This window comes from Eptesicus fuscus, chromosome 3, assembly GCF_027574615.1.
Source record: "Eptesicus fuscus isolate TK198812 chromosome 3, DD_ASM_mEF_20220401, whole genome shotgun sequence".
Taxonomy (NCBI): Eukaryota; Metazoa; Chordata; class Mammalia; order Chiroptera; family Vespertilionidae; genus Eptesicus; species Eptesicus fuscus.
In genome coordinates this window covers 49808985-49835155 of record NC_072475.1, presented here as the reverse complement: position 1 = coordinate 49835155, position 26171 = coordinate 49808985, and the positions used below count along the sequence as shown (strand labels likewise).

The following is a 26171-nucleotide window of genomic DNA, read 5'->3' as shown; positions in this document are numbered from 1 at the left end:
TGCATTTCCGCTTTGCATAAATCAACTTCTTAAAGTAATAATAGAAAGTACTATAAAATGTATTGTCTCCATTTTAAAATTCTCAAGTTTATTTTCAATAATTATGTCAGGAAGAACACAAGTCCAATGCTATGTGAGTTGTGAGGAGTTCAGATATTGTTTGAGCAAGAAATATTCTGCTTTTCTTTTTACAACATACTACACACACCTACTGGCCGAGTGTGTACCGTCTGTAGAAAGGAAACTTGAGAAAGTCTACCACTGCTGTTTTCTCACTGCTTAATTCAGGAACACGTGGGTGAACCAACAGCAATTACTTTGCATGACAGGGTGATAGTACTCCTAGGAGTCACAATGATGGTACATATACAAATTATAATATTTGGAATCATCTCTTTTAAAGGAGGAAGGAATAAGGCCACTGCTAACATTTGAAACTGTTTCAGTATGGATTGGGAATTCATCCCAAAATATGTAGAGTCATGGTATTAGACTCAGTTGTGTAGAAAATGACAGATGACAAGGGATGAAACCATGAGGTATATATAGCCTTGAAATGTCACCCAATCTTAACCAAGCTAACTCTTACCACCAGTCTTTAAGAGAACAGGTGTGTTTTTTAAGAGAGTTAAGTCAATAAAACCAAACTATAATACTAGGACTGTTGAAAAACTGGTTATGGAAACTTAAAAGAAAATAAAAACTTGAATCAATGTTGAGGAGTGGGTCCTATATTGCATCAAAAAGAAAGTGAGCACCCTTACTGAGTGTGCCATGCAGTCAGTTGTCAGTGTCTAAGACAGTGGTAGAGGGACAGTGGCAGTAGAGGATTCAGGGTATAAGAGTCAAAGTCCTTCTTTTCTTCTTTCTTTAGATTATATTCTCTTCTTGGAGTCATATTTTATTTATTTATCTTAATATCTTTTTATTGATTTCAGAGCGAGGAAGGAAGAGGGAGAGAGAGAAACATCAATTTGCTGCCTCCTGCATGCCCCTTACTGGGGATTAAGCCTGTAATCTGGGCATGTACCCTGACTGGGAATCCAACTGTGACCTCCTTTTTAATGGGATAATGCTCAACCAACTGAGCCACACCGGCCAGGCTGGAGCCATATTTTAATAGGTACATTGGCAACATTGAACCTACCCAGTGCAAGACAAGATCATGAGTCTGCCAAACTATATCAGGTGCAATAGTGGAAATATTGAGAATATTAAATATAAATGCAGAACTTAAGAAATCTTTTCTAGTCTCTGAAAAACATGAACCATGGGAATCCAAATTATCAAGACAAAGTTTCTGATGTATCTTGAGCAGATTATGTCCTTCTCTATGTAACCCTACCTCTCAATTGGGCCATTATGACAACCAAATCTAATATAACTCCACTCACCATAGAGGTGGTAAAAGTGTTCTCAACATTATTATTTAAAAGACTAGAGGCCCGGTGCACAAAATTCATGCATAGGGGGGGAATCATTGTTAATAACATCAAAAACCTCTTGAGTGAGAAGACCTTTCTTGTTGCCTGCCATATATATATATATATATTTTTTTTCATTTGTTCTGAGAAAAGTGTGTGTGTCTGTGTGTGTGTGTGTTGTGTGTGTGTGTGTGTGTGTGTGTGTAAAAGAAAATAAGAGTGAAAGAATAAGGCAAGATAATTTCCCTTCCTACTGAAAAGCCCACAATTAGTAGTTCCATTCTGGTTAGCTTGTAAGAAAATTGCAAAATCAGTAATCATATGATTCTTTCTCCAAGGTGAAAGTTTGGAGACAAAGACTTAGAGCTCTAACCAAGATAGGCCTCCTTTTAACATAGAAGGTTTTTGTATTAAATGAGATCTAAACATGATTTCACCAGTTACTCCTGAAAATTAAGGCTAAAACACCAGAGAGTACCCATATTGTGTGCTCAGTGTGCTTAAAGTCTCAGTGTTAACCTATGCCCATGTGACAAATAGAAGAAAAAGGCTTAGAAATGTTTCAATATAATTTTCTTATTTTCTGAGGAACCTTTCTCCTACCATGTTTATACTTTTCTCTGTATCCCTGTTATTTGTTTAGGGTTTTATATTTTACTTATGTGAATACTAGTATACTTCTCCATATGGTATCAGGATAATCACCAATGCTAGAAGTAGTGATGAGGAAGATGTACCTCCAGAAAATAATGCTGGGGGTCACTGCAACAATCTATACTAATAAAAGGGTAATATGCTAATTAGACTGGATCAACCAGACATCTTCTGGACATCCAAATTCCTTCCAGACAAAGCCACAGTGGCAGGGGCCGAGGCAGAGGCAGTAAGGGGCGATCAGGCTGGCAGGGGAGCAAGCAGTTAGGGGCGAGATCAGGACAGCAGGGGAGGGCAGTTGAGGGAAATCAGGCTGACAGGGGAGGGTAGTTGGGGTGATCAGGCAGGCAGGCAAGTCCTGTTATTGCCTTTCTTGAGCTCACTTTAATGGAATCCTAAAATGATGGGCAGAAATAATAAATATTTTTGAAGAGGTCCTCATTCTTTAGAATATTGGGCACAGATAAAAATAACTTGCACATAACTTTTAAAATTTAAGACCACCCAGATGGCATGGCTCAGCGATTGAGTGTCAACCTATGAACCAGGAGGTCACAGGTTTGATTCCTGGTCAGGGCACATGCCTGGGTTGTGAGCTCCATCCCCAATGTGGGGCATGCAGGAGGCAGTGCAGGAGGCAGCCGATCAGTGATTCTCTCTCATCATTGATGTTTCTATCTCTCCCTCTCTCTTCCTCTGTGAAATTAATTTAAATTAAAAAAAATTTTTTTAAAGACCTTTTAACTAATATTATCACATTTGTATTCTTTTTCTGATGCTTTTCATGGGCAAGATATTGACCTACTGGTATTTAAGAAGAGTATTTCGAAAAGAGAGTTGGGATTAGAATTTTTAGAGATTCCAATCATCAGTATAAAGTTGTGAAATGTATATTATAGGTCTGTTAAATAATTAGTCACGTTTTTCTTCTAAAATGTTATTGCTTTACACATATCTTCAATGACCCTTTAAACTAGTTATTGGTATATATGGAAATTTTTGAAACATAAAACTTCATGACAGCTTCAATTTATATGTTTTTATTGGTTTGCTTGTTACTGAGAAATGTATTATTTGTATAATAATTATAAAATTTTGACCACTGTGTTTGATCCTAGAGAAGTGAGATGGATAAAAAATAAATATTGTATCTTCCTCAGGAACTACTTAAACAAACAAACAAACAAACAAAAAACCTTTTTCTTAACTCTCATAAACCATATACCATACCCTAGGCGTTCCCATACTTTTCTTCAACATGCTCTCACCAACAAAATGTTGGAAACTCTTCCTTGACCTTCTATGCTTCACAGACTATTCCCTGCAATAAGGTCAAATGCAGATGTCCTTATTAATACACCTGGATCAAAGGAAAGAGGAATGGCAGAGACTGAGTAGCCAAACCAAAATCCTCTTCAGAGAGTGTATTAGTTTGCTAGGGCTGCCATAACAAAATACCACTTAACTTACTAGTGTAACAAAATACTACAGACTGGGTTGTTTAAACAATGAAAATTCATTTTCTCACAGTTTGAGATGCTAGAAGTCCAAAATCAAGGTGCCAGCAGGTCGGTTTCCTCTGAGACCTCTGCTTGGCTTGCAGGTGTTTGCCTACTTGCTTTCTCTTCACTTGGTTGTCTCTCTGTGCATGAGTACCCCTGGTGTCTCTTTAATCTCTTCTTATAAGGACATTGTTCAGATTAGATTAGGGCCCTGCCCTAAGAGGCTTGTTTTAACTTAATTACCTCTTTAAAGACCATCAATATCTAAATGCAGGGCCTATTTCTGAAAGAAAAATGAAAAGAAATAGAGATAAGAATCGTGGGACCCATAACCTCTCTGTCAAAGCTTATTTGAACCAAGTCGCCGCCTCTCCACCTAGTGGCAGCATTCTCTAATTGGAGGTTAAGTACCACCCTTGAAAAACAACTTAAAATTGAAAGATAATCCCACAGTATTTTTTGGAAAGGCCAAAATAGCCTTCTCCTAAATACACTAGGTCCTGTGGAGCAGGGACTTGGAAGTCCTGTGCCTTGAACTCCTGCCATTTGACCATCTTTCACATCAGGCTATCTCATTAATGACCCTTTAAACTCTAGATTTCATTCAGAGAATCATATGATTATTAGAGTATTGGAATATTATAAATTGATTATTGAATTAATAAAATATTTTATTTCCTTCTCTTCCCTTCATTCATTCTCTACCTACTAAGTTCCATTGCATTACACAAGAGTCAAATACAGCCTCTTCCAGGAAGATCTTGACTCTGATTCTCACTCAATAAGAAGATTGCATTACTCAGTTTTATGTCTCACAATATTTTAAACTCTGACTACAGGGACTGTCTATTAATTTCTATATCATTAACTGATTAGAACAGGCACAAAATTTAAATGTTAGCTAAAAGAATATATGAGTTACATAATTATTTCACTGAGCACCTGGGAATTAAACATCAAATATGATATTTTGTCAACCTCACATTAACCTTCCTTTTCACTACCTACTTTGCCTGGTACATCTGTAGCTGATTTTCATATAAAATAAACATTTAACTGATTTTCATATAAAATATACATTGAACTTGAGCTAAAACTATAAGTATATAGGCAAACATATACTGTTAGTTTTATTAACCTATTTATAGGAAATTATAAAAAGTGTTATGCTATATACATTTTGCCCTTGCTCAAATGAAGACTGTATGTGTCAGAAACTAAAACTTGTCCAATCTAGCATGATACCTCCTTCACATATTGTTCTGCTCGCCCACACGGTCATTTTAAATACAGCTTTTCCAAAATTGAATGCTAGAAATTTGCATGCTGATTCCATTAGGGAAAGTGGTCAGATTCTATTCAGACTGAATACAAGCTGAATTGGTGAGATGCTGTGACTGCCACTCAGCTCCGGGTGAAGAGAATAGCAGTGGCACTGAGGTTGGCTTCCAAGGCTGGGTCTTTCCTTTTATAAGTGGTTTAGAAAAATTCCACGTTTCTTTTTAGTTTCATCTCTAATAATCCAGACTTCTGCTAAGGAGAAAAGAAATTTACAATGCTAAGTTGCAAAATATCTCTAAAGAGCAATGACTCTCTTTGAGCATGTTAGACATACTTCAGGGGAAACCAAAGTCAAATACTCACTGCTTATCAACAATTGAACCCCAAACTTTGTTTTTTCAGACCCCTGAAAATAGTCTGATCCATGCTAATTTACCTTTTAATCATTTTTTTTATTTTCATTGCTGACATTTGTAAATATTTTATTGCACTCTTTTATTAACATTTCTTTAGCTATCAATGAATATTATAAATATTTTATTTATTTTCCCCACCTACTCCCCAACCCTGCCCCTTTGGTAATAAACTAAAGTTGTAGGCAGGTGAAGAGAATTTGAGATTAACAGAAAAGGAAGTATGACTCATACCAGACAATGTTATTTTCATTATTTTTAAAATTGTCAACCAATTTTTCTTTTTTTTTCTCTCTCTCTCTTTTTACATAGGGGCAGAAAAATCAAAACAGGAAATGAATACAAATTATTTTCCTTTCAGATAATGTAGCATTCCACAACATAAAATTTAAGAGAAATTGAATTGATGATTTTTGTAGTCAGTGATCTAAAAATAAAATTCTTTATTCATTTGACATTTCCTGAAAATGACTTTAATAGGATGAATATATATACAGGAAAAAAGAAGTATAACCTTCTGACTAGCCAGATTAATATGTGCAGAAAAAATAATGTACACTTCAGTAAGTATTAAACATTTATGTAAGACTTTAGGAAAGTAGTGGTGGGGGTACACAGACACGGACTGGAGAGGAACTGTGCCATGTTACAGTACATCAAAAGAATGGATTTACTCTTAAATGATTCACATGTATTTCTGAAAGTACTAACATCAAAAGAATCATTAGCATTCTACTTATATTCTTCCAGGCCCAGAATAGCAGTTGTTTGCTTTGCTTAATACATGTTAATTGCTTTTGTCAAGTTAAAATGTATTTGGATTTCTATGTAATTAGTTGTCAATTCAAGACAGGAATAGTATATCTTATATACACCTTCCATGAAATCTTTATGGTTTGTAAGCTAACATAGAATGTAAAAAGACTGTTGATTCATACCTGCGTTTATTGTGTCATATCTTAGGCTCCTTGATAAAATGTTTATTTAAAAATGTTTCTATCTTTTTCAGGTATTTTCTGAAAGAGTAAATGATATTTCCTTTAGGCATTTAAGCTGTTGATTGTTTGCTGTAACTTTTACGTTTCAATTATAAAACAAACAGAATAACAGAATGTAAATACTTGGATTCTGAATTGTGTTTGCATATTGGTTGAACAGAAGCTTAGTTCTGGGATATCTGTACTAGGCCAGATGTACCCTCACAAAGGCTATTTCATCAAACTATTCCAGACACTTGGAATAGGCTGTGTTCATCAATTCATTCACTTATTCACAAACATTTATACCGAAGCTACCAGGTGCCATGTACTAAGCAAGATTGAAGGAGAAATAAAAGAGAGACCCTGATTTCAAAAAGTTGTACTTAGTAAGGTCATATTTGCAAATACAAATAATATGAAACAAAAAGTGAATATGGTGTTGACAACCATAGAGAAATTTCTGTGGTGGGGATCAGAAGAGGAAGAGATAATTTTCAGATGATATGAGAAGATTTTGTAAAGTGTGTTTAATCTGAAGTAGGTCTTTAGGAATAATTGAAAAGGATTAAACATTGCCATTTGCAAAAACATGGATGGACCTAGAAAGTATTATGTTAAGTGAAATGAGTCAGACAGAGGACAATAGGGTTAGGGTTAGGCTTAAGTGAAGTTAGTCCTAGACTAGAGGCCTGGTGTACAAAATTCGTGCACTCGGGGGGTTCCCTCAACCTGGCCTGCATCCTCTCGCAGTCCAGGAGACCTTGGGGGATGTCTGACTGATGGCTTAAGCCCACTCCCCCTGGGGAATGGCAGTCATACATCCTTAGTGCTACCGCAGAGGCAGGAGAGGCTCCCGCCACTGCCGCGGTGCTCACCAGCTGTGAGCCAGGCTTCTGGCTGAGCGGTGCTCCCCCAGGGGGAGCACACTGACCACCAGGGAGCAACTCCTGCGTTGAGCATCTCCCCCTGATGGTCAGTGCGCGTCATAGCAACCAGTCATTCTGCTATTCGGTTGATTTGCATATTAACTTTTATTATATAGGATGATTTCACTTATATGTGGAATCTAAAAAACAAAACAAACAAAATGATACAGGAACAAACTCATAGTTACAAAGAACACAAACTGATGGTTGCCTGAGGAAGTGGGGAGGATGGGAGGCTGAGGGAAAAGGGGGGAAAAGATCAAGAAGTATAAACTTCCAATTGTAAGTCACAGGAATGTAATGGACAGCATGGGGAAGAGAGTCAATAATATTGTAATAGCTCTGTATGGTATCAATAGACTTATTGTGGAGATAGGTATATAAATGTTGAATAAGTATGTAAATGTTGCACACACCTGAATCTAATATAATAATGTATGTCAAGTATACTTCAAAATTAATTTTAAAACAGAGTAAACTGAATTTTGGATTGACAGGCACAGATGGGAGAACTTGCCATATGTGAAAACACAGCAGAAACAACAAATGAAATGCATAGGTAAATTGTGATGGAATTTGTGTGAGTTGAATAGGTCTATAATAAATATCCTATTATGATAGACTAGGGGCCCAGTGCACAAATTTATGTACCTTGAAAGGAACTGTGGGCTGTGAGGCTGTGGTGGGCACAGGGGTGGGTCTCGGGTCATCCTCTGCACCCCCACCCAGCCCCTCTTGCCACAGCCCCTGGTCCTCTGTCTGCCAGCAGCCCCACTCCTGCCACCGCTGCTCCCACACACTGATGGCGCTGGCCCTACTTGCACTCACTGATGGCATGGAACAATTGGGGCTGGCATCAGCAGAGGGTGTGAGCGGTGGCTGCTGCCCCAATTGCCCCTCAGGGGCAGGGGGAGGTGGAGAAATCCTCAGGGGCTATCAGGGCCAGCAGCCACTGCTCCCACCTACTGATGGCACCGAGCGATCAGGGCTGGCGCTGGCACCAGCATCAGGTACAAGCAGCAGCTTTGGTGCTGGCTGCAGGTGCAAATGGGGTCGTTGCCAGCAGTGGGTGTGAGAGGTGGCTGCTGGCCCTGATCACCCCTCAGGACTTCTCCACCTCCCCCTGCTCCTGAGGGGCGATCAGGGCCAGCAGTCACTGCTTGCACCTGCTGACAGCACTGAGCGATTGGGGCTGGCACCAGGCGCTGGCAGTGGGTGCAAGTGGCAGCTCCAGCACTGGCGATGGTTGCAAGCAGGGCCTATGCCGGCAACAGGTACGAGCGCCCGGTGGGACCACGGCACGTGGGAGCAAAGAATTTTCAGTAACTACCAGAGGCTCTCCCCAATGACAGCGACCAGTGCCCCACCTTTGTCTGGTGCCCCCACTCACCTGCTCCACCATCCCGCCACAGTCGATGCCCGTCATGTTCCACACTCTGCCTGCTGCTGATGCCTGCCATGTACCATGCACGCCCCCTGGTGGTCTGTGCACATCATAGTGACCAGTTGTTCGGTTGTTCGGTTGTTTGGTTGTTCTGCAGTTCAGTCTATTTGCCTATTAGGTCTTTATATTTATATAGATGCATATGTATGAGGTGATTTAGCAATCTGATGATAAAGATAAAATACATCAATTATTCAGATAGGTTCAAATTTTTTTCATTTTATGGATTTGTAATCAAACATGATACGAATAGGACAATAGATAAACTTTCAAGTATGCAGAACCATTTTGTTGGTCTACCATTTTTGTTAGGTCTGAGAAGATGCTTTAAGTAACTTGCCACCTTTTAGTTTGCAAAAGAAAATCACTTTAGGGTTTAGTCATCAGTCCTGAATCAGGAGTGAATTAAAATCAAAATGTGCATTAATAGAACCATTATGTGGTAGAATGGCTATTACATTTCAGGATTGGATGGGCCTAGCCCCAGTTTTTTCACCCAATTGTTCTCTTTGTCCACACATGCCATTCACCATCCCTAGTTAAAACCATCCATCAAACTTAACTGTTTTTATCCTGCTTGCATAAAAATGGTCACCTCTTTTTGCCCTTTGGCTCCTGCTATATTACCAATGTCTGTTTTATGGAATCATAAAAGCAAAATACTACCTACAACCAAAATGGCTAAAAAATAGTATGTTCCTGTGACAGGGAAACAAAATAACAATAGTTATTACATTAATTGAAGCACATCAGTCAAAGTCATTTGATTAATAGAAAATATGCATAATTTTAAGTATGGTAAAAGCCTATTTTGCCTAGCCATTCTTATCTATGAAAAGGTATCAATCATAATCAGACTTCCTTGCCATAATGAGGGAAGATCTCTGGACTGGAGACTGTGTTCTGATCCTGTCTCTGCTACTATCTAGTGGCATGATGTTGGATGTTGATTTCTTTGTCTTTAAAATGGAGATTCCACCCAAATATTTACTCTAAATACCAAGACTTGTATGTTTACGGTAAAGACAGGGCTCATGGACTTTCTTTGTTTTTAGTATCTTTTAGGAAATCAAACAAATGTGCTTGTCATCTCTTGGTCAGAATGATAGTGTATTCAAAACACGATAGTATTCAAAAAACTGCCTTCAGTAACCTTTAGAGACATGCATAAATGAGGCCCTTCTCTCTTCATTTCTCTTTAGTAGTGAATGATTTCATCATCACAGCAAGAAGATTTGCAGCAAATATTTAAAAAAATACACACTCGCTTTTTTAAGCAACTCTACTTTTTAGCTCTATCAGGACTGTGTCTAGCAGATTGCTCTTTAGGCTGTTGAAATGAAAGTGGCTGGTGTGACGGCACATGCAGGCTTCACTGAGACTGATCAGAACATGCCTGTGAGAGGTGGTTTTATAGCTCTGCTAGGGATATAATATCAGGTCTTGTTCTACTCACACCCGCTGGGTACCTGCAGGGTACCAATCTTATTTCACTTTCACTTTTTTTTTTTAATCTTTCATTCCTTCCAGATTAATAAAAAGGTTTGTGGTGTCGGCTGTACCTCACAGCAGCAACACAGCAATCCTGTATCGCAAGGTGCTCTATAGTCATGGTGCATCCCAACCTGCATTTCTCATTCATTGACCATTAGAGTGGTTCCTCACTGAGAACGTTTCAGTCACTGAGCATTGTAATCACTGCCAGGAAGATGTTTAAATGGAAGTGTAATTTGAACCCAATGAGCAAGCAACAAAAGCAAATTCTGGGTTTGTTTCTCCTCAAGTGACAGAGGGGATAGTTATACAGCATGCCTCCAGAGACACATTACCCCCAATAAAAGCCCTTAACTGCATATTCACAGGTGAAATATCATCATCTACAAAGCCCACAATGTTTAATGTTTATGCCAGCTTTGATTAGAAATTTAGGTAGTACTGGAGGAGAAATTTGGATCCCCTGGATTTGGGGATTGATCCAAATCATGGAAAGGCTGAAAAATGAAACAGTAAAAGTAAGGAGTAGGATTTAAATATATATATATATATATATATATATATATATATATATATATATATTCCAAGTACTGAAGCCCAAGGTTATTCTGTTGGTCTAACCACCAGGACATGAAAGATGGGGCAAGGAATCAAGTTCATTCTCATTCTCTCTTTCACTCACCTAGTCCATTTGCAGTCGTTTACTTAGTGAGGGTTTCATTGATTTCTTCCTTCAGTAATTTTTTAACAAGAAGTGCCATTCTTTTAATATGAGATCAAGAAATCTTATTTTGTAGTCCTGATACTTTGGCTTGTTGTGTGAGCCTGTGTACGTAAGTTCCCATTTCAGAGTCTAAGTTTCATCAGATTTAAAATAGAACTGTTTTTGCAGCTATCATATCTAATAAAAGAGTGATATGCAAATTGATCATCACTCAAACACACAAGATGGCTGCCCCTCATGTGGACACAAGATGGCCACCACAAATGGCCAGCAGGGGAGGGCAGTTGGGAGGGACCAGGCCTGCAGGGGAGGGCAGTTAGAGTGACCAGGGGAGGACAGTTGGTGGTGACCAGGCCTTCAGGGGAGGGCAGTTAGGGCCAATCAGGCTGGCAGGGGAGTGGTTAGGGGGTGATCAGGCTGGCAGGCAGAAGTGGTTAGGGGCAATCAGGAAGCCAGGCAAGCGAGCAGTTGGGAGCCAGCAGTCCTGGATTGTGAGAGGGATGTCCGACTGCCCATTTAGGCCCGATCCCGGGATCGGGCCTAAATGGGCAGTCGGACATCCCTCGAGGGCTCTCAGATTGGAGAGGGTGCAGGCTGGACTGAGGGACACACCCCCGTGTACGAATTTCATGCACCAGGCCTCTAATATTCTATATTAGTTTTTCGAAAGCCACATTTAGCTAGTAGGTTAATTTTACTTGACCAACAGGATTTTCCCCCTTAATTTAATTTACTGTTTAAGTCAATGATATATGCATAGAGAATAGTAAAAGTTTATTTCTTACAGCTTTATTCTCCAACTACTCAAATCCCTTCCCAGAAGGCAAACACTATTGCCAACTTTGTGTGTTTTCTTCAAGAGACTTTTTAAACCTAAGACAAGCAAATGCCTATTTGTACATCTGTGCATATATGTGCATATTTAACATAAATGGTAGTAAGTCATGTACAAATAGATATGTGCTTGAATTATGGATGTGTGTATATTTAATACAAATACTGGTATGCACAAATATGCACTTATAAATTACTTCTTTTATTTAACAGTGCATCTTGGAGATTTTTCTATAGTGATACATAATGAGCTGCTTTAGTGTCTTCAGCATCTGTATAATATTTCATTGTGTGAACATGCCAGAATTTATTCAACCTATCCCCTAATGAAGGACATTTGATTGTTTTCAGTATTTAGATGTCACACTTTTGCCATGAATATGATCTTCAACATACTTCATTTTGCATATGTGCTACTATATCTGCAGGTAAAATTCCCAAAAGCCAGTCAAAGGGCATATGCTTTGTAATATGAACATTTAAACCTATTTCCTAATAGCACTCCTTTGGCTGCATCCCACACATTTTGATATTTTGTATATCATCATTGTTCAATTAGAACTATTTTTAATACTCTTTATGATTTCTCCCTTATCCCATGGGTTGTCTGTAAGTCTGTTGTTAACTCCAAATACTTAAGAATTTCTAAGATATTTAATATTTATTTATGTCTACTTTAATTTTGTTGTTGTCAGTGAACATACTGTGTAAGATATTACCAGTCTTTTCACTTTTTACATGGGCCTGCTTTTATCTTAGTGAATGTTCTATACGCATTTAAAAAAATACTCACTCCATTGTTGTTTGTCATGGTGTTCTACAACATTAATGAGGTCAACTTGTTTGATAGTACTTAGATCTTCTGTGTCTTTACTAAGTTTTATCATGTGTCCTAACAATTGTTGAGAGAAGAGTATTAAAATCTCTGTCATTGTGGATTTATTTGTTGTCTCCCTTTAGTTATGTCACTTTTTGCTTCATGTATTGCAAAGTACTGTTACAAGGCACATACATATGTAGGATCATTATCTAGATTCTCATGCACTGACCCTTAATCCTTAGGAAATGTTTCTTTTTACCTCTGATCATACTTCTTATCTTGAAATATCATTTGTCTGCTATTAATATAGCCATGTCTACTTTTTTATGCTTACTATTGACTTGGGTATATCTTTTCCATACTTTTACTTTCAACCTCTATGAGACTTATAAATATAATATTGTTGAGTTTTGCCATTTATGCTCAGTCTGACAGGTTCTGCCTTTCAATTGGAGTGTTTATTCTATTTATATTGAATGTGATGATTGATATGGTGAGGTTTAAATCTATCACCTTGCTATTTGTTTTCTATTTATTTCATCTGATTTATATTTTTTTCATTTTTCTCCTCATTTTTTAATTGATGCTTATTATGTTCCATTTTGATCCTGATATTTTTTTCTTATATCTACCCCTTTGTATTATATTTATAGTTTTTGTTCTAAAAGTACAATAAGGATTCTTACTTTATGACAGTATAGTTAGAATTAATATAAACACACTTCATCCTATCTAATAAAAGAATAATATGCAAATTAACCATCACTCCGCTCACCCACAAGCCATGCCCACAAGCCAATCAGGAGCGAGTATGCAAATAAACCCAACCAAGTTGGCTGTGGCCACAGATAGAGCAGGAGGGAGGCTTGGGGTTCCCCAGCGATGGAGGAAGCCAAGCTTTCTGCACACCCTGGCCGGCCTAGGCCTCTGCTTAAGGCTACAAAGTTTCATTTATAGAAGATAAATAAATCCCCTTCTGCCATGGAGCGAGCAGAAGGCTTGGCTCCGCTCCAGGCTACAAAGTTTTAATTGTAGAAGATAAATAAATCCCAGAAACCAGGGCCTCTGCTTGGGTCACCGGGGGCATAACCAGCCTACAAACCACCACAGGCCCCTTGCCCAGGCCACCCCACACCCCAAGGGAACCCCCACCCTGATCCTGGACACCCTTCAGGGCAAACCACCTGGCCCCAACCCATGCACCAGGCCTCTATCCTATCTAATAAAAGAGTAATATGCAGATTGACCATCACTCCAACACACAAGATGGCTGCCCCGATGTGGTCAAAGATCCTGCCCCCATGTGGACACAAAATGGCCACCACAAGATGGCCAGCAGAGAAGGGAAGTTGGGAGGGACCAGGCCTTCAAGGGAGAGCAGTTGTGGGCCTGCAAGGGAGGGCAGTTAGGAGTGACCAGGCTGGCAGAGGAGGGAAGCTGGGAGCAAACAGGCTGGCAGGGGAGCAGTTAGACATCAATCAAGCTGGAAGGGGAGTAGTTAGGGGATGATCAGGCTGGCAGGCAGAAGCGGTTAGAGGCAATCAGGAAGGCAGGCAAGTGAGCAGTTGGGAGCCAGCAATCCACTGGGATTGGGTCTAAACGGGCAGTCGGACATCCCTCGAGGGGTCCCAGATTAGAGAGGGTGCAGACTGGGCTGAGGGAAATTTGCCCCCTCCCCCCGCACTCCATGCATGAATTTCGTGCACTGGGCCTCTAGTGTAAGTATAAAAACCTTAAAACAACATATTTCAATTAAACCCTGGTCCCTTTTGCAATGGCATATATGTGTTTTTGCATTATAAATTTCACTGCAATGCTATTATTTTTGCTTTAAAATTGAAAGAAGAAAAAGTATTATGTTTATGAAGATATTTATGATTTCCAGTGTTATTTATCCCTTCCTGTAAAACCTAGTTTCCATCTGGTATAATTTCTTTTCAGCCTGAATAAGATCTTTTAACATTTATTATAATGCAAGCCCACAAGAAATGAATTAACTCATTATGTTTATCTGAAAATATTTTTACTTTACCAATTTTGAAGGATATGTGCACTGTATGTAAAATTATGGGTTCAATTTGTTATCTATTATAGCACTTTAATGACTTCATTCCATTGTCTTCTAGTCTCCAATGCTTACATGTTTGATATATCTTTTTCCCTTCTCTGATTCATTTTAATTTTTTCTTATCTTCATTTTTCAGAAGTTTGGTTACAATGTGCCTGAGTATAGTTTTGGTGTATTTTCCTGCTTGGAATTTGCTGGGCTTCTTCTATCTGAATCTGTGGAAATTTTTATTTTTATCCTATTTGATAAATTTAAATATTTATTTTTTTCACCTTTACTTCATTTTTTTCTTCTTTGTGTGTTTTTTTGAAATCTTTATTTATTTTTATTTCGGCCTGGATAATTTAAATCAGTCAGTCTTCAGGTTTGTTCATACCTTCATTTGCTGTCTTCAGTATGTCAATAAGTACATTCAGCATTATTCCCCCTCAAAAATTTTCCTTTTCAGTTCTAAATGTTTCATTGGTTCATTTTAACATTTCTATTTTTGTTGCTGAGATTTCCTATTTGCTTACTAATTATGACCTCTTTCTTTAAGGCCTATAACATTTATAGGAGCTGTTAATTCTAAATCTTAGTCATCTTGTGAGATATTTTCTATTGACTGCTTACATTGCCTTGCTTATATCCATGTTTTGTAATTTTTATCTTGTGTTAGACATTTGTATGATATGTCATAGAGGGTATTAGATTATCCTCTGACAAAGAGTGTGTTTTTTTCTTGTCATTTAGGTAAATAACTAGTGGATCCTCTTGATCTTATTAGGTTATGTGTGTGTATCTATGTGTGTGTGTGTGTGTGTGTGTGTGTGTGTTGGAGGAGGGTGTTTAGGTCTTGACTATTTTGCTTCTGTCTTTAGTCCTGGGGTGGCCGTCAGGGTACCTTTGATGTGATCATTAATCTGAGACTGTTTTCTGAGATTTTCAGTGAATTTCCCACATGTTTATTAAGGTCTCTTCCTTTCTGGCTTGTCTAGAAGTTTAACAAATCCAAGCCCTGCACAACTTCTGGTATCTTCATTCAGCCCTCAGTCCTGCAGTAGCTATTCCACACTAGGCTCTGAGGAATCTCATCTTGAGCATGTTGAGTCTATGGATAGACCCAGAGTCCTTAAGGAATTCCCACTGAGTCTTTACCCCATTCCACTAGTTTCCTTTTCTCTGAAACCTTGGTCCACAAATTCAAGGCACTTTGTAATCCCAAATCTCACTTTCTGCCTCCAGCTTAAAAAAAAACACAAAAACAGAAGTGGTATATATACTTCATCCCAGGGTTAGAAGGAGCCCTTGGCAGAAAGCCAGAGTTAATGTGGGGCTTACCTCATATATGTTCTTTCTCTAGAAGATCAAAACCCCGCAATTCCAGTTGACAAGTGCCAGGAAACCATTGCCTCATGTATTTGTACAGTTTTACCATAGTTTCCATCAGGAAGTTATGTATGATACTAGTTTTTCTGACTTCCAGGATGTTGACACAGGGAGTTTTAAAAATAGAAATATTTCATGTAAAAAACACATTTCCAGCCTTAGTTGATTATTTCTGGGGCCCTTTAGAGTATTCAAAATGGTTTCCCAAAAAGTATTGCAATGTTTAAATTGAAATATGGGAATGTGAAAACATCCCCCACTTTCATTCTTATCCCCAGAAGGGAAGACAGACACCAAAGCACCAGAGGCAAACATCTCTTTCCTGAATGTGTATGGGGTATTCAGTGTAGTTGTCTTGGTTTGCAAACTCAGTCACAGTTGGGCATTTAGTGACATACTGTGTGCATGCTCACTTCAGAAGAACCAATGATGTTTTTAATGGAGAATTGCACTGTCCCCCAATAATTGCTCTCTGTCTCCAGAACATTCGGACTCCAGGAAGTAACTTTGATGATAACAGTGAATTGTAATATGTTATATCCCTTTACGTACTGGTCTCCCACTTCCCACTCCCACCCCACTTCTATACTTGCAGTCTTCTGGCTAGAGGCTAAGTCAAATGGCTGTGTGATTTATTAGGAGGGATTAAGAACCTGAAAACACATCACTTAGCTCAGATTCATGTCAAAAACATTTGTGTGTTAGTACCATTGAGTTTGCTCCAAATCCTAGCAACCCTATGAATGAGTGATGTCAACAATTCCCTGATCAGCTTTTGTAAACTCATGCCCATGCCTTCCTTTATAGGATTAATCCATCTCATATTTTGTCTTCCTCTTTTCTTGCTGTCTTCTATTTCCCCAGCATTATCTTTTCCAAAGAGCCTTGACTTCTCATAGTGTGCCCAAAGTAAGACAGAATTATTAGTTTTGTCATATTTGCCTCCAGTGATGTTTCGGGCATAATTTGCTCTAGGGCTTGCTTGATTGTCTTTCTGGAAGTCCAGGGTATTAGTAGAGCTCTCCTCCTACACGACATTTCAAATGAATCATTTTTTTTCCTATTAATCTTCTTCACTGTCCAACTATTACACCTGTACGTAGTAATTTGGAATACTAGGATGTGGAAGATCTTAGCCTTAATCTTTAATGACACGTCTTTGCTCTTGGTGATTTTTCCTAATTCATTCATGGCTGCCCTTCTGAGTCTCAGCCTTTTCTTGATTTTATTTTTGGTGTGGCTACAGTCTCCATTTGAATTGATGACAGGTGAAGTAAATTCTTTAGCAATTTCAAAGTCTTCATTGTCTTTGTTAAAGCTATGTCAAAAACATCTTCTACCAGATAAAGAGAAATGGTCAGATTTATTTGTGTGCTCTATATATAAATGATCAAATTAACCTAAAGCAAAGTAGCTTTGATTAGCCTCTTATAGGGAAGAGAAACTTGGGATACAGTATTTGGAGTCCACACATAAATTAACTTTTCTCAACCTACTACTCAGGATAACTTTTTCTCATATCATATATCACCTGAAAATTGTAACTAGCAGTAAAGAAAGTAAGTAATATGCCACATACTATGTAAGACACTTCCTTTATTGTCTTGTTTAATAATCACAGTCTTGTAATGATGGTATCATTAGTCTCAATTTATAGATGATGACACGAACTTCAGAGAAATGAAATAACTTGTCCAAGTTATAAAATCAGGGGTTTGAATATATGTGTCTATCTCTCTCCACATTTATGTTTCCTATATACCAGTTTTCATTATTTCTTGATGATAAAAATTTACCTTGTTGCTTGTAAAATATTGCAAAGAATATGTTAGCGAAGAACCTTTATTGTTAGACAAATTAGCTCAGCAGTTTTCCAGTCAAAGTTATCTAAAAAGGATATAGATAAATATTTCTATATCTGCAGAGTATTTTTAAAGTTATAAAATTTGACTTGTTCTATATTTTTTAAACATGCTTCATTTGAGATAACATATTTTAGCATTTTCTTTGCCTCTTGTCAGGATGGAAAACAATAATTCTCTTGCTTGATTTAAAGTCATTATGTTTGACGATACACTTGACAACCCAATTGCTAATATACCAAAGATTTTCAAGTTCTGTGCATCTGAAAGCCATTAATAAAGTTAGCAAACCAGAAGCTTCACAGCCAAATAAGCAAAGGTTACATAATCAAAGGAACTATCTTTGGCATTGTTGGACGTAAATTGTGTTTAAGAATTGTCAAATGTTTTATTTCTTTTTTCCTTATCACTACAAAATAAACAAGGTTGCACAGAAAACAGGAAAGATGCTTTTGAAAAGACCTTAGATTTTGTTTTTTGTTTGCTTATTTTTTTGTAAAGGAAAGAGATCAAAATGAGAGGATCCTTTGTATCTAGCATATGTTTGAAAAATGAGTAATTTTCACAAATTATAGAATTATTATTCATAATTACTTCCATAATAGTAAAGTTGTTTTCTCTTATTATATTTTTGTTTATGCTTTTCATTTTGTTTTCTTAATAATATGTTATCACTATTTTTTGGTGTCTAAGCACTAATTTTTAAATAATATTTTATATTAGCCCTTTAATGTCAAAAAAGTATTATTATTATTATTATTTTAAATGTTTTTATTTATTTATTTTTTTTAGAGAGAAGAAGGAAGAGGGATAGAGAGATAGAAACATCCATGAGAGAAAAATATCATCTATCGGTTGCCTCCTGCACGCCCTCTACTGGGGATTGAGTCCACAACCTGGACATGTGCACTGACTGGGAATCCAATCTGCGACCTCTTGTTTCGATGCTCAACCACTGAGCCATGCCATCTAGGCAATATTTATTTTATATGAATGATAAGGTGTAAAAGACAAGTCAAAAGTGACATTTGTTATTGCCTAGTTCAACAAACACTTCTCTGTAACATTTAGGGAACCGGGAATCTAGGAAGGAAAGTGATAGACCCAATTTGAACACAAATTAGAGATATGCAAGAATAAAAATCCTGATCACATGATGTTTTTTCACCAAATTATTTTGTTGAAGTAGATTTTTAATGCCAAGAATTGTTGAGCTCGGCCTGCGTTGCACAGTGGTTAAGTGTCCACCTATGAACCAGGAGGTCACAGTTCGATTCCCAGTCAGGGCACATATTAGAACAGCTTGATCTCTCACTTCAAGAGAGGCTTTCAAGAACAAAGGTTATGTCAGTTGTGAAGGACTTGAAATGTGTTATGCTTGTTGTTTCTGAGAAACAGAAAGGAGACCATTGCTGCAGTGTAATGAGTGTTTATTTATTCATTTCACATTCATCCCATGGATTATTACATAGAGAGCCGTAGGGAGGAAATGGGGATCTGCAAAGAATGGGATAAAGATAAATCATAATTATAGTACAATTTAATTAAATTACCTGCACAGGATTAGACAAGTCATGTATTTCTACTTGAGTTGGAAAACATACATTTTTCAGGTAAAGCTAGGAGGAGCAAAAGTGGTTGTGAGTGAATCGCATAACATTCTTCACTTATCAAAAACCTATTCCAGTCCTGGCCAGTTTGGCTCACTGGTTAAAGTGTAGGCCTGTGGCCCGAAGGGTCATAGCTTCAATTCTCAGTCAAAGACACATACCTTAGTTTCAGGTTCCCCTGCCCTGGTAGTGGAGCCTGTGGGAGGCAACCAATTGATGTGTCTCTCTCATGTTGATGTTTCTCTCTCTCTCCCCCTTCCTACTTCCCTTTCACTCTTTCTAGAAATCAATGTGGGGGAAAATATCCTCAGGTGAGGATTAAAAAGAAATGTATTCCAAGTAGGTGTCACTCTAAAATATAGACCTTTTTAAAGTTATGATGTCAAAGTATTCTCTGCAAAATAAATGTCAAATAATTGTATGGGTTTTTATAGGCATTAAAGAGCTTACACATGTGTTTTATTAATTAATAAAATTATATAGGTTTCAGTTGTACAATTCTATAGTACATCATCTGTATATTGTATTGTGTGTTCACCACCAGGTTCCTTTTTGAACTAAAATCTCATTCTGTTTCATTAAAGATCAGACAATGTAATAGTAATATTTTTTTTTCTATACTTATTCCTGGGAGTTTTTCACCTGAGATTCTGATTACTAAGTAAAAAGCAAAAACCAAATCAAACAAAATGTTTCCAAGAAATTAGAGGGAAAGTTACAGAGATTAAGCAAAGAAGTAATATAGTGGTGATTTAGTGGAACAATCCTTGGCTGTGTAATAGGTTTTTGTACATCTAGGATAGACCCTTCAAAAACATCCAGTGAGCCTGTGTGTGCTGTTGTCTTGTTTGATTTTGATTCTCAGGGATGCATTTTTCATGCTTACAGACACTAAAATGTACAATGGCCAGTCTTTTAAATTTATAAAACATAATGGGATCAGAATTTGGACATGGGAATTGTCTTAATATTAGCCCAACTAGTGATTAGCAGAAGCTGTTGTGGCTGTTGTGTTCTGAAGGATAAAGGCTGTTTAGAAAGAAAATCTTGGTTGTTGCTTTTTTTATTTTACATGATGAATATTTATAACCAAGGACAAATAGAAATTATGTGCAATTCTGTCTCACTTGTTCTTAACAGCGGACCTATATTTCAGGTTCATTGTATTTCAGCAATTGCTGATTCATTTTAAAATTCTTTCTCTCTATTGTATCTTTTTTTTCCCCTGCAGGATGTTTTCACTCCAGAATGCAAATTTAAGGAATCTGTGTTTGAAAACTACTACGTGATCTATTCTTCTACATTGTACCGTCAGCAAGAATCAGGCCGAGCATGGTTTCTGGGACTCAATAAAGAAGGTCAAATTATGAAGGGGAACAGAGTGAAGAAAACCAAGCCCTCGTCACATTTTGTACCAAAACCCATTGAAGGTATGAAATGAACTTCTTTTCTTCTTTAGACTCTGATCAGTGGAGTTTACTTAGTATGCAACACATCAGAACAAAATTTCCGAAAACACAATAGCACCTCTTCATATTAAAAAATAAAGAAAATCATATTACAACTACTTGGTATTTAGAAAAAAACTGCTTGAATATGAAAAGCTAGAAATTGCTAAAATTAGAAAAGTAGTGGTAGTTACCATTTGAAATATAATTTCCTTCTTTTTGAACACAACAATTTAATTCTTGGGCTACAACCTTAAGAAACCAGGAATACTATTTTAGTGTTTTAAAGTTTTCAAAAGCATTTTAGAAATATGATTATAACCTAATCTTTATATTTTTGTGAATATATCTCACAATATAATCTATTAATATTTATTTGTATTTTTGAGGAAAGAAAATAGTATGCTATACTGTGATCAATAAGTATTAATTTACAGTATTAAATGTTATGCTCAGTTGAGCCTATAACTTTCCCTCCCTTCATTATTTAGGATAATTCTATTTAATTGATATTTAATATATGACTTATTTCAAATTGAGTAGTGGAATAAGTAATTTTATACTGAGGAAACTCACTCTTTGCAACTTCTTTCTTAAATAGGATGAGGCTATATCATTGGAATGACCATATTTACTGCATTACTGCATCCAGACAGTTTTCTTTTCTTTCTTTTTTTAAAATATAGGCTCTGAGAGCAGCAGTGGTCTGGACATGTACCAACATAACACTATTCTTCTTTAAATGTCATACACTATAATTACTTAAAACATTAGTTCAGGCTCCTTGTTCGAGGAAAGGAGAAAATTGAGGCAGTGCATTTCAATGCATTATACATTTTATTTCCATTTGATTAGTGGATATTTGGCCCTAAGATGTCACAGAGACATATGGTCTATGCCAAAAGGGTCTTGATATTTGGCCTTGTCCAAAGTACCCATGGAGACATTTGGTCTACACCGACCTATCTACCTCACCCCTTGCACCATTATCAGCTAGACTACTTTGAAAAAAGAGGGTTATTATTGACAGTGCAGCCATAACACAATTATTAGATCAGTAAAATGATAATATTTTTATATACTAACTAGAGGCCCAGTGCACAAAATTTGTGCACTGGGGGGGGGGGGGGCGTTGTCCCTCAGCCCAGCCTGCACCCTCTCCAATCTGGGACCCTCGGACATGCCTCTCACAATCTGGAACTGCTGGCTCCCAACCACTCTCCTGCCTGCCTGCCTGATTGCCCTTAACCGCTTCTGCTTGCCAGCCTGATCACCCCCTAACCACTACCCTGCCAGCATGATCGACACCTAACTGCTCCCCTGCATGCCTGGTCCCTCCCAACTGCCCTCCCATGCAGGCCTGGTCCCCCTCAACTACCCTTCCCTGCTGGCCTGGTCACCCCTAACTGCCTTCCCCTGCTGGTCTGGTTGCCCCTAACTGCCCTCCCCTGCTGGCCTAGTCACCCCTAACTGCCCTCCCCTGCTGGCCTAGTCACCCCTAACTGCCCTCCCCTGCCAGCCATCTTGTGGAGGCCATCTTTGACCACACTGGGGCAACCACCTTTGACGACTTGGGGGCAGCCATGAGGGCGGCCAATTTTGACTACATGGGGGTGGCCATCTTGTGTGAGGGTGTGAGGGTCCTGTAAATTAAAAGTCTAAAATGTTATGGGCTTTCTGAACCCAGAGATGTTTTCTTAGGTGTGGACATTTTGGACAGGACCTAATGTCATGTTTTGCAATTACACACACACATTCATACACACACACACACATACATTATACTATGATATTGATAGTATTGCTGTCCCCTAAATATCTAAAATGGTCTGGTCAACCAGTATAAGACTAAATGCCTGTTGCAGAATACATATGATAGTAACAGTCAACAAACATTAGTTAAATCAATACCATATTTAAAGCACAGGGGAAATGTGACATTCAAGGTTCCTATTCTCCCTGTACTTTCACACACTGTACTTTTAAGCACACAAAACTGAACTTTACTTTCTGCAACATTTTTTCACTAATATGTGCTCCATGTAGTTTTCTTTGTCCTTCCATGCCCACAATTTCCATGTTCTTATGTGCCTGGAACATGCCTATTAGTCCTTGTAAAAAATTGATTTAAGAATCAGTACTTCCGTGAGGGGCTCCCTGACTTTCTTCAAATAGAATTAAGAATTCTGTCACCTTATCATCGTATACATTTCTCTCCCCTAGAAATTATCATATTGCATTCAATTTACCTGTTTTTTACTCTAGCTCCTCTTATCCATGGTTCACTCTTTGCCCCTTTTTCCTCATATCTCCTTGTATCTTGTGAGAGACCTGGCATATCACATGAATGAACAAATGAATGAATAGCTAAGTATAGAGATAAAGAAGAGCTACCTGATCCAGAGAACTTTGTACTGGAAATATGAAATGTTTCCTAACAGCAATAGTACAATGTAAAACGAGATATGTCACACACTGCAGGAAATGCTGTACGGACTTAGGGAAGAAGCTTATCACTTCCACCAAAAGAATGATATCATGGAAAAGACTATATTTAAACGTACCTCAGTCCTAGGCCTGGGTCAGACCATTTGAGATGAGAGGTGGGGATTTGGCGGGACAAACAACTCCAGAAAACCCATGAGTAAAGGCAAGGATGTGCCTACTTGTAAGGTTTTGCAGAGGATGCCTAAGAGATAATGTTTTGCATGGACAAACATATTGATTCTAAAAATTATGTTCTAGACAAGTTTTGCTTTTATCTTTACACCTTCAGCTTTTAAGTTGACTTTTTTTGTTGTTGTTTTGCAAGTATTATATGCTCATTAGCAACTTTTGGGAATTCAGGAAAATGAAAATATCGTTGTGTTTTATTCATTTCTTTTATGGCTAATATATTTCATACTGACCCCCCCACTCCCCCCAAAAAGAAATAAACACCCATAACCTACCACCCTCATCACAACTGCACTGTGGCTAGTCAGGTTTCCTTCTGAGTCAATATGCATTTGGGAAAGAAACGTACACAATGATCATGTTCCCAGTTCCAGAGCTACTTTCATTCTACATTTCTTGCTACATTTCATTCTACATTTCTTGCTACATTTCAGTACAAATGTGGAAAGAGATGAGTAGACATTTCTAGTTGTATATGTTGAATTAGGCTTGCTGCATATAAAACAAAACCCATATGAAGAGCAGTTTAATCATAAAGAGTTTTATTTTCTCTCAAACTAAAGCCAGATGGCATCTGTCCAGGGCCAGTGCTGTGTCCTTCCCATTGTTCAGGACCTAGATGGCATCTGCCCAGTTTTCAGTGCCTCCCCTTACCAGTGGGTTGTACAACCATGAATCAGCACAGCCACACACTGTGCTGGCCCTGGATCTGCACTGATTCCCATGGAACAAACCAGCATCTTCATTCCAGCCAGAGGGAAGAGGGAGAGATGAAGGAGATGCTGTGCCATGCTCTCTGCAAAAAGGTCCCCATTTGCTGCTATGATACTTCCATCCCTCTGACCACAGCCTAGTCAGATGGCCATGCTTAGGTGCAAGGAAGACTTAGAATATAGTATTTTTTCTGGATGGCCACCCAACAAGTACATGTTCAGTGATTTGGGAAGAGTGGCGAGATGGGACTGGGACAATGAGGGGCCTCCGCTTCAGCCTGCCATCACCTCATAACTCCAATTTCCTAGCTTTCTCATTGACAGCTTTTGTTTGATTTTTTTAATTTTTCTTTCTTTTTGTTATTATATATATTTTTACTAGAGGCCCAGTGCACAGATTCGTGCACCAGTGGGGTCCCTCGGCATGGCCTGCAGGAATTGGGCTGAAACAGGCAGTCCAATGCTGCCTGCTGCTCCTGCCTGCCACTCCTGCTCATCCCAGCCTTGCTGCACCTGCCATGGGCTCATGCTCAGCCATTCCCTATTGAAAGAGGCTCGTGCTGCCGCAGCGATGCTTACCAGCCATTAGCCCTGCATCTGGTGCCCATAGGTCAGCTGAGTGGCGATCCCACCATGGGCGCTCACTGACCACCAGGGCTCAGCTCCTGCATGAGCATCTTCCCCCTGGTGGTCAGTGAGCACCATAGCGACTGGTTGACCAGTTGTTCAGTCACTTAGGCTTTTATATATATATATATATACTAGAGACCTGGTGCATGAAATTTGTGCACTGGGGGGCATCCCTCAGCCCAGCCTGCCCCCTCTCACAGACTGGGAGCCCTCAGGGAATGTCCTACTGACGCAATCTGGCCTCCCTCTGTAGGAGGTGATTGGGCTGATCAGGGGAAGGCGCCAGCCCCATCATCCTGCTGCTGCTGCCACTGCCAGTGGCCGCAGCCTCCAAGGTGTTTTCATCAACACGGACTCCAGTCCCTTCACCACGTAAAAATGACAACTTTCGTTAGGCATTTTCAAGATGTGTCTTTCATGGGATATGACATTTCTTTCTTTCTTTTTTTTTTTTTAGCCTCACCTGAGGATATGTTTCCATTGATTTTAGAAAGCTTGGGAGAGAGAGGGAAAGACAGAGAGAAACATCAATGCGAGAGGGACACTTCAATTGGTTGCCTCCTGCATGAGGCCTGACATGGGCCCCACCCAGGGAGGAGCCTGAAACCTAGGTACATGCCCTTGATTAGAATCGAACCCAGACCCTGCGGTCAGCAGGCCAAGGTTCTATCCACTGAGCCAAACTGGCTAGGGCAGGATATGACATTTCTTAGCTCCTCTAGCAGCAAACCTTAGTTTTTTTTCTCCAGGAGTGTGGTGGAAAACCCTAGATCACCTTCTTTGATTTTTATTACCCAAGATACCAAAAATACTGTGAGTGGCGGCATACAGGGAGCTTAGCCAATGAGTGGTCAGAAAAGGTGTTTCTTCTGCAGCTCACGTGCAGAGGCCCCCATGTGTTGTGTCCACTGGGGTGGGGTGTGCTCCGAGCCCTGTGGCAGCCACCAGGAACACGCCCCCAGCCCTGTGTTATGTCTGCCCCAGACCTGCCCAGATGCCCTCCCTCCGCGGCCAGCCCGCGGGACGCTGGCCTTGTCACCAGGGTGAAGTTGCCAGCTTCCCGCCCCGGCCTCTATGGGTACCACCATATTTGTGATGGTGTGATGGTTAATTTGCATATTACCCTTTTATTAGATTAGACTAGTGGCCCGGTGCACAAAATTCATGCACATTAAAAGGGGATTAATTAGAGGGAATATTTTAATATTGCTATTTGCCCTTTCTCTATAATAGAAGTGTCAGAGATGAAAGAAAATTAGTAAAATGTATATGAAAATCTTCCTCCTGTCAGAGTCTGGGG

The 26171-nt window shown here is 38.8% G+C and overlaps 1 protein-coding gene across 2 annotated transcripts in view; it reads left to right on the top strand.

The window, feature by feature from the left end:
- FGF12 (fibroblast growth factor 12) overlaps positions 1-26171 on the top strand; it is a 364984-nt gene that overhangs the window by 319373 nt on the left and 19440 nt on the right. For both annotated transcript variants that reach the window (XM_008151606.3, XM_008151605.3), the window contains exon 4: positions 20636-20834. In XM_008151606.3, coding sequence (XP_008149828.1) covers positions 20636-20834 — 199 coding nt within the window. The remainder of the gene's footprint in view (positions 1-20635; positions 20835-26171) is intronic.